General features: G+C 40.2%; 1 protein-coding gene across 3 annotated transcripts in view; it reads left to right on the forward strand.

Annotated features, from left to right (window-relative positions):
• Window positions 1–15,033, forward strand: part of LOC124156575 — a 216,457-nt gene that overhangs the window by 195,616 nt on the left and 5,808 nt on the right. For all 3 annotated transcript variants that reach the window (XM_046531201.1, XM_046531203.1, XM_046531202.1), the window contains exons 7-8: window positions 3,403–3,501; window positions 4,743–7,215. In XM_046531201.1, the coding sequence (XP_046387157.1) occupies window positions 3,403–3,501; window positions 4,743–7,215 (2,572 nt within the window). The remainder of the gene's footprint in view (window positions 1–3,402; window positions 3,502–4,742; window positions 7,216–15,033) is intronic.

Genomic DNA, 15,033 nt, shown 5'->3' on the forward strand with positions numbered 1-15,033 from the left:
GTCAGCATGCTTAGGAGAGAGAAAAATGAACTGTTTCCGTGAAAGGCAGCAAGCGATACCCTTTTTCCCTTTCCACCCTCGCCGAGGAGAGTCGCGCGGTAGGGGGAGTTTTCACACCACAAGGCTCTTTTAGCCTTTTTTATTACTGCGTCCGTCCGATGTAATATTCATTTGTAGCGTTTAGTTTCTTTCTTGAACTTAAAAAAGCAAGAGATATTAAGGTTGATTGAATGACGTGAGAAGTATAGCATATTTTTTGGCTCTACAAAACTAAAGTTTAGTTCTATAGTTGTTCGCTTCGTCCACTTGAATTCCATGAAGATTTAAGATCCAACAAATCGTTGATATAATTTTTAATAAAAATTCCAAAGTCTCCGAAATCTTGCAATTTTGGTGGGAAAGTACTTACCCAATAACACACATGTGTAGCAAAAGGCAATTTTCTGCAGGCAGTAATACTGTAACATGGAGATGTCAAAACCTGCTGGCTGAGCATGTAGAATAATTGGATTTTCTGCTTGAGAATTTGAAAGGGCCAAATATTACATGATTCATATATGTAGCATGTAATCTTTATCACAGCTATGAAAATTCCTGTACTCAGGGCTCTCCCTTGTAGTTTGGATATATATATATTTTGTCGACATATTATGAGTGCCAATATTCTAAAGTAATACCTATCATGTAACACCACTTTTCAGGTATGTTCTGCTTTGAAATTTAGATATTATATTTTAATTACATAGTAATGATATGAAAGATTCTTTTGTCAACTGACTCTTTCACAGAGTAATATTTTAAAAAGTAGTTTTCTTGTTGCCTGGAAATAAGTGATATTTTTCTTGGAGCCTATGGCATCAGAATCGATGGAATCGGTATCGGTAGAATCGGAATCGAAATGTCAGAATCGGAATCGGGATCGGAATCGATAAAATTTTGGAATCGACCCATCACTAATTAAAAGCCCCTTCCTAGCGTGAGTCCGCGGTCAACTGGCTGAAATATTAATGTTAAATATATGCAAATATTTGTTGTTCGCATAAATTTCTTCGCATTCAAAATGAACCGTGTGTTTTTTTTTTTGAGCGTGCAGAAATTTTAAACGAAGTTCTAACGTTGATGTAGACATATTTAATATATTTACTTGTTGTTCTATAACTCCATTGATATTAACATTAGAAATCCATTTGAAATTTCCATGTGGTCAGCAAAAAAAGATTAATTCATTTCTAGCATTGGATTTCGAAAGTAAGCAACAAATATTTTTTGGAAAACACACTGCAAATAACAGTAATTGACCGCCTGGAGAGGATAGGAAAGGGTCGACCTGAGCGGCCGAAGAAGGGACTGGGCTAGCGCTAAAGCGGATCACGAGGGGTGATCGCGTCCATGGGTCTATTGTGCCCTCCACGGTCCCTTTTTTTGACCTGTGCCGCACAGGCAGATTCTTTGTTTAGGGTACGAAAATTAATGCCGCACAAATGTGGCATTCATTGTTCAGGGAAGAAAATCCTACAGCACAGGCGCGGCATTCGGTGCGAAAGGGTTAAAACATCAGTGACATCAGCTACACCAAATTCAGCCAAGCTGTGAACACGTACGCAAAGTTCATCGCAGGAAGAAAATGGAAGGACTTCAAATTACCTGGATTTATAATAAACATTCAAGTGATGTTCTTCTTGATTTGAATCCATCAAAGAAGATGAGGGTGGCAATTGTCTTACACATTTAGTAGGAGCTGCGGTTGGTTCCAGAATTTTAAATGGCAAGCAGGTGTTCTAGTGCTGCAATATCTCGTGAATCTGTGAGTGCTGATAGCATAGTCTGCAACATTTTCTGATGAACTCCAAGCTGTGATTGAGAGTGGCTCCTTTCCCTCTCAAGTGTTGACGAGATGGGATTGTTTTGGTTGAGAATGTAATCTTGTTCATTCATTTTCAAGAAAGAAACACCTCGGTCAGGATTTAAGGCATTAAAAGACCGTTTAACTTTGCTGGTTGGTGTTATTGCATTGGAGGACATCAAATTAATGGCCGTTATGATTTTTCATTCACTAACTATGCTGGCAAAGGAATGGTATTTTCAGTAGCATTTGTCTGTCATTTGGATGAGCAACAAAAGGGCCTAGGTGACAAAACAATTGTTTTTAGACTGGTTAAAAAATTTATCAACTGCTGGCAACGCATTGCGAACTCATGAAATAGCATGCATTTTTCCTGTATGTTAGCCTACCCGCACGAGAGGAGGGAACTTCAAAAGTGCATACGAATTTTTTTTAACCTGATAAAATGTCTTTGGATTCATGCCTACTGTATTTAAAGATATTTTAAACTATAAATGTTTATATAAATAAGGTTTTCAGGAAATTCGATTCTCAACACCTATGCTGATGGAAACGCATCCCTATCTTCCCAATGTTAAAGTAGTCTCAAATAGTGCAAATTCAATTAGCCCAAAGACCCCAAGGAATGCTTGTACTGTGTTTTTTCACCACTCAATCACGTATACCGTACACTTGCCTCTGAAGCTATTCTGCAGTGCGACTGTAAGTATGGGAGAATTATGAGAAGGAATTTTGGCAAGGTATGTTTTATGCGATGATTCCTACAAGAAACGCTCTTATAAACATCCGGTTTTTCGGTCCTTATAAACTTTGTAATAAGGTGAGTTTACTGTACTAGTTCAAAGTAAAAAAAAAACTTTCACACGTATTACACACAAACGGAGGCAGAAAAGCATAGTTGCTGTAACTTGTAACACAGCGTAACTCATTACACTATCACCACTGCCCACTCAAACTTGCATGATAGATAGTGCGATGATGGGTCAAGAAATGTCTGATGCTGGATTCCACAATTGTAAGCTCTTTTTTTTTTTTATCAAAAAATGTAGTTAGAAAGATAAAAAAAGCCTTCAACCGGTATTAAACAGAAACTAGAATCGTGACGTGCATTATAGTCAAATTGTCCTACCACAAGACAATGCAAGACTTCTAACTTCATGCCAGGCTGTACTGTGTTCATTGTCATACTGCCTGGTATAACGCATTCTTTATTTTTTATGGGCAAATTGGATGTTCGAATTTCCAATGGAGCAATTTGAAAATGACAGTAATCAGATTTAAATGTTCTAGATCAGGGATAATCTGTTCAGAAACAAAGTAAGCTTATCAACACAATTCTGATTGAGGTAATGGGTGCTTGGGGCACTTGCTCGCAGATTATCTACTTCCTCATACGTCTACAGAAAGCAAATAAATGGATATTAATTAATAAGTAGTTGTCCACAAAGGAAACTTACTTGCTCAGTTTGGATTTTATGTGGTAAACTATAAATAATCTCGACGATTGAGGTTATGAATATGCTCTATTAACAATTACCTTTGCTGTCTTTATGGTATAGAGTAAGTCCCTGGATGAAAATGGAAATGCTGTCACTGTGCCACAGGGATTGAACAGAGATGCGCATGAAAAGGGGAAAGGAAAGCCTAGAAGGCCTAAGGTGAGTTCTAATTCTTGCAAAGCCTAGTCCTAGTAGTTTTGATTTGTGATTTATTGAATAAGAATTTATTCCAAATCGTGTCACGTAGGTTTAGGATTTGGCAGTTATGAAAATATGAATTGTTTCAAATGCAAATAAAAAAATATATGTATATATGATCGTATAAGTATACATCAGTCACAATAATTGATTGCATTTACCAATTTTATTTTCATTACTAAAATATTCAATTATGGTATTAATAAAATTTCATTATCAGATACCCTTTCAAGATTTTTTAAAACCTATTTGTTGATATTGTGTATTTCATTCTCTATGGTGGTGAGTGATGGATCTTTGCTCTGATTAATGTTGGATTGCTGCAGACTCCTGATTACATATATGGCTGTGCATCATCCATTTTGTGGATGATGCACAGCCATATTTATCAGTGCGTGAATTTCACACACTGTTGGACACTCCTTCAATGTTTTCCATGATCTTTATTCTAAAAATTAGTATCAGACGGAAAAGCTCTACAATTATTTCATTTTGATTCAAGGTTACTCTAGGCTTATTAGTATTTCTCTTTGTAAAGCAGAATTTTTTTTTAATTACTGACAAGGAATGTTTCAAGTTTAATTGGAGGTCTGCTCCGGCTGTAAGAATCTGTGCTTTTGGTGACTCGATTCGGGATTGATGGTGGATTCCCTTCTTTTGAAACTTCCATCTGTATTGAATTGCATACTATTCAAAACTGTCTTCACTGTGCATCTAGACCTCACTGGAGAAGTCATACTAGTGACTTCATTTCTCTGGACATATGATATGAACGCTTTATAAATGAAGCCATCATGAATCAGTGCCCAATGTTATTGTGAAAACTTAGCAGAAAAGTTTTGTTTCTGTATTATGCAGTGGCGGAAACACATGGGGGCGCATGTCTGCATTGCCTAACATTGCTGAACCACAATTATAACTTTTTTTATATCATAAGATGGCATTATCTTGTTCATGCGCATTATCAGTTTAAATATAACTTTCTTAAACTTTTCATGTGACTTAATGTTTTGCCATTACAACAGAAATAAATGTAGTTCAAGATACCTTTTGTGTCCCTCCTTGAGTTTTTTCTGCATCCACTACTGGTATTATGGGAAAGGTTCATGATGTAAGAAAAGTTAAAAAAAAACTTTTTATTGTCTTGGTAATTCTAAGCATTTTTAAGTAAATGTGACTTAATCAATTTCTTTCAATTCCAGTTTCAGGATGAGGGGTACATGTCTGAAAGTGTGGAAGGATACTGTGGTGACCAAGATCTAGATCGCGTCCTTAAGTTCATCGGAATGGATGAGGATAAGAAGTCTAAGAATTCTTACAGTGGTCCAGTCGAGCGTGTGCGACGGAATAACATTCGTCGTGAGAGTGATAGAAGTGTTGCATCAGATTTCACGAGAGTAAAAACCCCTAGGGACAGGAATTATATGGAGGAGGATATCTCTGCCTCGTCCGCAGATAAACAGACTTCAGCATCTAAGGTGGGGCCCCGATCGGCTGGCAGTAGTAGACATAATCAAATGCAGCGTGGAAGCATGATGAAAAAATCTAATAGCTTGGAGGAGATTTCTCGAACGAAAAGTGAGGACCTTACAATAACTGCATCCTATAGTATGCCATCCAAAGAAGTGAAAGTGCAGAAGTGTGCAATGGGAGACGATGGGAAGGAAGTTAGTAGTGAAATAAGTGCTAAGAACGAGGACTTATGTAATCACAATGAGAAAGTTCAAGACGATGACAATGGTAATGTGGAGACATGTACTAATCGAACAGTTCATGTTGCCCCGCAAAAAGTTCCCATGGTTGCCACGTCCTTTAAGGAAGACTTTTACGCAGTCACTGATGCAAGTCCTCAGGTGCTGGAAGAAACAGAGTTCCACGTTGTGACGAAGAAACAGCGTAGGAAGAAGCGTAGGGGTGGGACAGGCGATGGAGGTTGTGGTGTGATGGAGGGTCGAGGGGGAACTCAGGTCACTCAGGGTAGTTACTCTTGTGGAGGGTCTGGTAGCGGCAATGGTGACCGTGCTGATGAATTTAGTCGAGGCTACGACCGCACCGAAGAGGATGAAGAGGGGGCTGTTATGTGGGGCTCAGGTGGGACTGGTAGTGATGGTAGGTTTTGTAGCTACAGACGCCATCACCGCCGGCACCGTGGCCAGCGTTCTGGCGACTGTTTAAAGTCAACATCCAGTGTGCCTCCATCGGAGCATTCAGGTGAAAGCAGTGATGACTCTGACAGTGTTCATTCTTTACCAGTGTCATCTTCAGTGCCACGTCCTCCAGCCGACCCTTGTTCCACCTCCAGTGGTTCCACTCCTCAGGCATCTTATGCAGATATTGCTCGAATGCCGTTCAGCACTATGCCTGTGATAGGTGGTAATCCAGGGAATCCACCATCTGGTAACCCTACTCCTCCTGCTCCTGCTCTGTCTCAGAAGGCAAAAACCCCTGTTGCAGTCCCTCCCTCAGGGCAGGCCTGCAATTTCCCCCCAATGACTACTTCAAACCCTTTAAGTACGCCTCCGGTGCCACATTTTGCCAGTGCCAAGATAGGTACACCACCTGTGAGTGGTTACAAATCTGTACCCGTTGTTTCCCCACCTGCGTCTTCTGTAGATACACCACCTACTGTTTCAAGTTCATCAACTAACCCGAAGCCAGTGCCAGTAGCCTCACCCTCGGAAGAACATGAAAGCATGCCTGAGGGGGAAGTTTCCATCCAGAACAGTGCCCCAGCATTAGTTGTAACTGAGCCCCAAAAGAAAGATGCAATGACTTGCACTGCTCTTGACGGGAAAACTGTTTCCAGTAGCCTCCCTGCTCCTACTGTTTGCTCCTCTCAACCTAAGGTGGAAATCTCTGAAACGGCAGCTCATAGTGTCAATACTAATACTCCTAACATCCTTGAGGATTATTACCCATCCCTCCAGGAGAGTATACATGAGAAAACAGAGAGGCGGAATGGCAAAGCAGGTCAGCAGCCTGCTGCTGTGGGTAAGGTAAATCCTACAGAAGAAAAGCGAAGTTCCAAACCAGCTCCAGTTCCTCCCCCAGTCCCTTCTAATTGTGAGAGTAAGGTAGTTGAAGCAGAAATACCCAGTGCAAGTGTTGGACCAGTTAGCGAGAAGGCTGCTGCAGTTTTACCTGTAACTGAAAAACCACCTCCTATACCAGTGGCGATGAGAACCAAAGAGAATGCTATTTCTGTAACTCGAATCAAGGGAAGTGGTAGAAAGCCTGGCTTCCGATCTCTTCCTCCTGTTGTGATTATGGACCATCACTACAGGCAGGATGGTCCTTCAAAAGAGGGCTCAGCTGCAGGCGCCAGCAGTGATGTGGGAAGCTCTAGTGGCAGGAATTGTACCTCATCCGACATTGGAGGATTCACTTTTGGCTTTGAGGTGAACGAAGAGCTTCTAGCCTTAAGTAATGTGGACTCCACTGTTTCTTGCAATCCTCCTCCTGCCAGTAGACCTGAGGGTGGAGACAAGGAACCAAATGGTAGCCCATCTCTTCCATCTGAAGAGGAATCTAAGTCACTCCCAGCTAGGCCTGTGATTTCACCTGTTGCACCATGTGCTCCGTCAGGGAAGGAGTTGATGCCAGTGTTCCGCAGTCCTGGAGACGTGGATACCAAGAAGTTTAACTATGAGAAGATTGTCTCCTTCATTGGATCATGTAAGTGTTCGATCCATTTCTTGAATAGGTTTTTCTCCTACTGACCAGCTAGTGTTGCCATTATTTGTTATGTTATTTGATACTGCCATTGCTCTATATATAATTTGAATAATTATAATTCTGCTTTATGTAAATTTGTGTCAATGCACTGTTCAGTTTTTGATTTTAATATCTTAATGCCAAATATTGAACCATTGTCATCAGAAAATGGTGTGATGACTGAAGCATCAGTTAAATTAGAAAACACTCTTCTGTGGGAATTCTTCTTTGTTCTCATTCTCAAGTTACCCAATGGTTGTAAGACATGTAAGTTGATTTGGTGTTAGAACTTACGGTTTTGCTTGGCCATTTATCTATTTAGTGCTCATCATGAGTTTTCCTCCGTTTCCAGAATTTATCAGAAGAGTTAGGGTTATGTATGTTGAAAATTGGATACCTCTTGATTTCATCAGTTAGGAGAAATTTTATACCTCTTCATTTTGTGTCAATGAACTGTTCAGTTTTTGATTTTAATATCTTTATGCCAACTGCAGGCGGTCCCAGACTTTCGCACACAATGCATTCCCGAAAACTTGTACGAAATTCGAATGTACGAAAGTCGAACCATTGGCTTCCATACTAATTAGGGGTTACGTTCCAAAAGAGCGAAATATAAGTACTAAAACCTTTTTTCACGGATTTTATTTCAATTCACTAAGTTTTAACAATATGTTAATAAAATTCCTCAAATCATCTATAATTTCTTTCGAAAATACGCAGAAAATGTAAATAAAAGTTTGGAAAACAAGAACTCCGTTGGCTATCGAGTGAAACTTCCTCCTGGCATTTAAGTTGACATTCTAGTCACACTTATTACGTCCACTATAAATAAAAAGGCATATCAAGAAGCTTAACAAAATTTAACTGTTGAGTCCGCACTTTGGATACTTATAATTTTTACACCAAAATTGGCATTCGGCAAGTGACATTCGTGATCGCGTATCTTTCGCATGTTATTCAAAAAAGACAAAAGACAAACGGAATTCGGGGGATATTTTGTGCAATATCGTTACTGAAGGTGTACATGAATTAAACAGTACCCAAACGAAAAAACACAATTAGAAAGATCTTACTAGTTTTATTGAAAGCTATTTGATGATGTCTAGTCAACTTTTTTGAAAAATCTCTTCAATGAAGGCTTTCTTCTTCTCTTGATGAAGGAGGCAGTATAGCAGGCAGTCTCTCTCCCAAATAAATCGCCTAGTTTAGAATCAACAGGGTTCCCACTCAACCGTGAAAACCTTAAAACCGTGAATTAGCCGTGAATTTCGTCTACCGTGAAAAAACCTGGAAAAAGCCGTGAATTTCGTCCTAAAACCTTAAAAATCTCTCAATCTTGATAATAATACCTTCCCAGAAATTTTCAACTTCTTTCGTAGCGGGCGCACTTCTATTCACGGTGGCGAGCATCGTCGCATGGGTCAGAAAAGCGTGGGAACGAATGTTGCGTGAACAAAAAAGACATCTTTTCCCAGCGCAGGCCTTTTCTCTCCCCCCTCCTGAAATATGACACCACTTCTCATCAGCTTGTTTACTTTCCTCGACTGGCTTGGTTTCCCCTCCCTCGGTCACTCCTTAGCCCCCCTTCCACCCAATAGGGTGGTTTTCTATTATTTGTTTATTGCCTAAATCGAAAGATTATTACTCCTGGAGTACGTATTTCACGCTTTTAGATTTTTAAATGACGATACCTATTTTTCGCGATTAAATGAAAAGTGAAAAATTTCAAGCGCGCGAAAACGCGACGCGTAAGTAGGAATGATGGGAAAAAGTCCGTTCGACGCATTTCTGGTTCCCCCTCCCGCCTTGTGAGGTGACCTTGATCGAGGCTCTGAGCGCTGATAGGACGCAGGATGCTAGCGGGTAGCTGAGTACCTTGCTGGCTGGTAGCGCTTGGCTTAAAAAAGGTTCATTAATACCTTATCAAACGAAGAAAACTTTCCGACCTTAGCCAGTTTTAATAGGTGATTATTAAGACATGTTTCCCTGAGCTCTGTGCCTCATGCATGCATTGGTAACCTCAGACGATGTATAACTCCTATCCTCTCGTGTAGAAACTAGGTCCCTGTGACGTCACGTGGAGTGGAATCGCATGGGCGCCAATCTGGCCTTTTTCAAATGAGGATAAAATTTGACCCTTGCCATTCGTCTAAACCGGTATTTCAAAAACCAAATAATTTGTGTATTATGAATACGCTAATGGTGGGTAACGAATCGCAATCAATGCCTTTCGTTTTCTTTGATGAAGGAAACTACCCTATTAGGCTTCCCACAGGCTGCAGCGACCACTTTCGAAACTAAATCTAGATGGCCTTTGTGTCGAAAAATTTGAACGTTTATTCAACACCCTCAAACCTGTGATTGGAAGACCGCTAACCTGGACAACCTGCTATGCCCTGTGGACCTGTGGACACCACTGGTGGACACTACGCTCCTTGCGTTTGAACCGAGCGACAGCGAGCTTTCGGCTCGACGTTACTAATTCTCGCGCGTTGCGGCCTGAAAACGAGATAAGATTTCCGCTTATGGCAACACGGCATTACACGATTTTCGCATGCGTCAACCTGGGACTTGCCAGTTTTACGTTGCAACCGGAAAGTTTGTGTGGAAATATTTGACGAGTGATAAAGTAAAGTGAAGGTGAAAATAACATGTTTCAGCAGGTATTTATTACGTCTTTATATATTTCAAACCAAGTGAATTATAATGTACCTATTTGCACCTATCTAAGACAAGGTTTTTTTCCTCCTTACTCCTGCAGAAAAGCAGAAACCGTCTTACAATCGAATGCAAAATTCTCGACGTCAATCGGGTTGCATAATTTTCGTCGGAAAAACTTATGGATACCTGAGGTTGCCACCTAATATATATAGCTATACAACGAAAAATCAACGTCAAAAATACCTAAACAGTAATTTAGCTTATTTAATTTTGTGTTTAAGTGAAAAACTATTGCCATTTTAGGCAGCAGGTAAAGCGTGCGTGCCAATCAATCGCCGGGTGCACTTCTGCCGTGCCCGCGAGATCGCCTGCTTTACCGTGGGTTCGGCTCCATTCAAGTTAGAGCTTGATTAACTTACAAAATTTTCGTGTGATTGATTACAATTTACCTAAATGTTAACCAGAGGCGGATCCGGGATTTCTTTCTGGGGAGTGGGGGAGCACAATCAAAGCCGTATCCAGGATTTTGTTCTGGGGGGGGGGGGGCACAAGGATACCTCATGATACAAAACGAGCGCAATGATAATGTGACCGTATTCAAAATCTTGCATATATTTTAAGTGTCTGGGGGGTATGTGCCCCCGTGCCCCTCCCTAGATCCGCTTATGATTGTTACGTTAAAGCCTCAATGCCGTCGCGATATAAACAGCTACAAAGTCGTTCCATTTTTCCCAGAGCAACGGTATGAAGGGAACATGATATGCCTCTCATTAGAGAGATCGATTCAGTTTTGGCTTCAGAGTATTACGATAGCAGAGAAAAGAAGTCATTACACTTCCGCTTTCAAAAGAAAAGTTTTACGGTGGAACGTCGATCTATCGTTCCCGCATTGATCGTTCGCCGTTTCTGGTCCCAAATAAAGGTCCTTATAGACAATATAATTTTTTCCCGCATGTATCGTTCCCCGAAGTATCGTTTCTCGCATTGATCGTTTGAAGATCGCGGTTCCGACGCATAATTTTTCCGCATCCATCGTTTGACGAAAATGAGACGAAATAAATACAATGTGTCATTTATGGCTAATGACGACAAGCACATAGTTGGAATCTTTCCCAAGAGATGGAACTACCATTGGGAGAAGCTCAGCGCCGTGGGAAAGTAACATTAGCGCATTTCCCAAGATCCGTTATCCCCCTCCATTCAGCATTCGCCTCCCCCCTTCTGACGCTTTCCTCTTCTTCAAAATAAAAAAAAGGTCCCAGCTCGCGCAGGGATCGTATTACGAAGACCTTAGATTCGAAAAAAATATCGAGTTACACGAGAACAATAGAAACGTGTTTCGCGCCCCCCCCCCCTCTTCTCACCCACTGACCTTTTTCAGCCTAACTCCTTCAAAGTTCCCAGTTCCTGGAGGTCAACTGCTGCATGAGTCACCTATTAGCCCAAAAGGTATCCAACAATGATATTCAGCAATTGATATTTTGCTTTTATTAGATTGAAATGTTAGTAATTTGCACGTAATTATAAAAAACGAGACCAAACGCGACGTATTTTAAGCAAGGAAATAGATGGAAAAATACGATGGTGATTTTTGGCGAAACGCGATATCCTCGTGTAGCTGAGCTTCTCGGCAGTTAATTCGGCATTTTGTCCCGGAAACATGATATCAGGTTGTTATCAGTTATCAATTTACGAGCTATACTATAAGTCTCACTTGTCAGAGTTACTGACGAAGGGCTAATCCGAATTCATCTGCTCATCTGGCGCTACGATAGTTAGAAAAGAATGGGTATCTTTAGGGTAAAACATTTCATGGCGCAGTCATATGGTCACGCTTCGCCCTCTGCAGTATGCTCTGCGTACCCCCGTACGCGATAGCATCAATTCCGAACTTCACCTCGTACGAGTGGTTCCCTACTTTCCAGGGTGGCTGGACTTCGAACCACCGAGTGTTTTCCATGTGGGTTTAATAAAGTCAGGTTTCATTTTCACTAGTTTAATTTTATTCGTCTTCGGACCTTGGCCCCTCCGAAGAAACTATTGAGAACTTTAAGAGATGGACTGAAAATAATTGAACACGAAGAAAAGAATCCAGGCTAGATGCGCGTGAATATTGCGGAGCGCCTTGGGTTGTCCGCTAGCACATGACGGTAGGGGTGGGGGTAGAGTGAGCTACCTGGAGAAAACAAGTAGAGATATGAAGGCGAAGATCCAGATGAGCGTGCCACTGACGATGAACGCAACATTGTTCACGCTTAACACACTACCTCAATTATATTAAAAATATATTCATTAGACAGGAACAATTCAAGTAATAGACTATTTTTGGCGTTCGTCATCCATCTCACAACCAGTCACTTTGCCGGCGAATGCGGTTGTTTTAGGCACAACATGCACATTGCTCTCGTGAATACGTGTACTGGAAATGGTGTTTGATGGATAAGAATTTTTACATCAGACTGAAATCCATAATAGCAGTGTAAATGCCGTGTGGAGAGCAAACATTTTTTTAGTGAGGTGGCGTTTTCCTTCAGAATTTTGAAAGAGAGATGGGTCGAATCAACAATATGACCTATGTGTCTTGATAAAGTACTACTATTCCTGTTATTATGTAAAATATTGTTTGAAACCTTTAATGAATATCTTAATTACTCGCCAAAATCCTGCGATTCCTGGGACATAGGCAACCTAGCAAAGAAATAAAGCATTGATCGTTTTTCCGCATTCATTTTATAATCGTATCGTTATTAGGAAAAAAAAAATTTCCCCAAGTGGAGTTCCAAAAAAGGAGGGTAGTCTTAGAATCGTGTTCGTCTCATAAGACGAACACGATTCTAAGACTATTATTAGCCGTATTAGCACAAATCTAATTCGATTTGTGCTAGTACGGTGTATGAAATTGTTTTTCGATTTATTATGTTCTATAAACAATTTTCATAAAATATTTCCCCTTAAATAAGAGAGAATCAATTTATTATATTCTGTAAACAATTTAAATAAAATATTTTCCGTTAAATAAGAATGATTGGGGTGGGTGAAATTCGGTTACTGTGCAGTAATAACAACGTGCGCAAAAAACAATCTCTTGGCGATGAATTAAAAAAGGACCTCGGGTGTCCGGACGGAAGAAGGTCCGAAGGGTATTCGGCGTCCAGTCAAGAGCGCGGTTGGGCTGGTCCTTTAGTCGGCCCTGAATTTTGCAAACGATAGATCACGTCATAACGGATATCACTTTTCATTGCGGCGTTAACATTCACAGCGTTTGCCGCGTACGTTAATTATCTGTTGATATACGGCCAGTGGTTTTCTTATTGTTGGCTTAATAACGAACCTTAAATTTAGCGAAATTGTGACCGTGAAAACCTGAAAAAAAACCGTGAAAACCTGAAAAAAAAACCGTGAAAACGTGAAAAATAACCGTGAAAACCTGGAAAAAGCCGTGAATTTCATTATTCAGGTAGAGTGGGAACCCTGATCAATTACCAACAATTCCCTTCATTGTATACGTTTGTATTGTTTGCATATACTGTCATTTGAAACAATTGTATGTTAGGATGCGCAGTAAACATCACGGGAATTTTAAAAAAATTACAGACCAACGTCCGAAAGTCCGAATTTTGCGTATGGAAGTCAAGTAAAAGGTGTCAATTTTGAACGTACGAAAGTGCGAATTGTACGAAAGTCGAGGACCGCCTGTATTGTTAAATTCATTTTGTGATATCATGCTTAGAAGAGAAATTACTTTTGAATGTCTGTAATTTCAAGTGAAATGTTGCTATTATGATCAAGTTGTCTTCTTTTATATCTGTTCTCTTGTCTGTTAACAGAGTGCTATAGCAGGGAAAAAATCTTTCCGAGTCCACATTTGCAGAGGGGATCCAAATTGCTTAAAGGCACTTACAATTAGATGCAAACGATGTCTCAGACAATTTGAGCTCCTGGATTGCTTTAATTATATCCAATGAACCCCGGGAATTTTGCTTTTGTAGTAATTTCTGTAATTCTCCCAACCCCAACGTCAACTTCTGTCTCCATTGATTCGAGACCATGAATTTTTTGTCTTTAAGTCAGGGTTTACGTCTGTAGCGGAAACATCTTGGGATAAAAAACTGAGATCTTTTCAAATTCCTATTTTTCTGCTAAGGTCTTCTACCATAAGAGAACTAACTTTGGGTGATGCCTTGTTAGCCATCTGCATAGGTATTAATTTTACAGCAGCTACTTTAGAGGCAATGTTTTGCAAATGTATTAAGTAGTATTATCGAAAAAAGTACTCTTATAAATATTCTGGAGAATCATTTATAACTACCTTAACTCTTTCGAGACAGTGGAGTTCTCTCCCTAGCATGAATTGAGGATTGAGCTCTATGAGACTCTATGGTTCCCTCTGTATGGAGCATTTATGTTGGACATTTGTTAAGAAAGTTCGTGCGGATAATCACACCCTCTCAACACCAACCTTTTTCGATCCTTCCTAGTGGGGACTTCACATTATCTTGGACTCCGAGGGTAGTTGGTCTCCCTCCTTTCGCGGTTTATAACCCTACCAGTGGAATTGGCTTGCTGTCAGCTCATGCTTTGTTTATATGAATTAGCCATATGGATGGATGATTGTTGTTTGCACGTAAATTGCAGGCCTCCAACTCAATTCCTCGTTTTATTCTGAGAATTTTCAAATTTTGAACGAAGCTCTAGTATCAGTATTAATGGATTTAATGCATTACCAATTTCCATGTTGATTTTCTGTACTGAAATCGAGATATTAGTCAATATTTATGGTAGACTTTTGTTTAAATATTTTAACGATGCTCAAAAGACAAAGAATTCAATTATTAGTTTATATTTTTTGAGAAAGAAGCATATATTTATGTTGCAAACTAACTGAATGAACAATTGTATAACTGCGGTCCCTTACCACAAAGAGGGGGAATATAAGACGAGGGGTCCGGGTACCTGCTCCCGTATTTCGAGAGTACGGATAAAGTCCTGCTAGTTAGGTCCCGAAACTAAGACTTCACAAACTCGCGACCGTCATTTAAGGGGGAGAGTAAGGAAATTATATTTTCGGCATTCGTTCTCCTGCGTAGAAAAATCTGTCGAAAATTTGCGGCTTTTGTC

The sequence above is a fragment of the Ischnura elegans genome, chromosome 3, assembly GCF_921293095.1.
Source record: "Ischnura elegans chromosome 3, ioIscEleg1.1, whole genome shotgun sequence".
Taxonomy (NCBI): domain Eukaryota; kingdom Metazoa; phylum Arthropoda; class Insecta; order Odonata; family Coenagrionidae; genus Ischnura; species Ischnura elegans.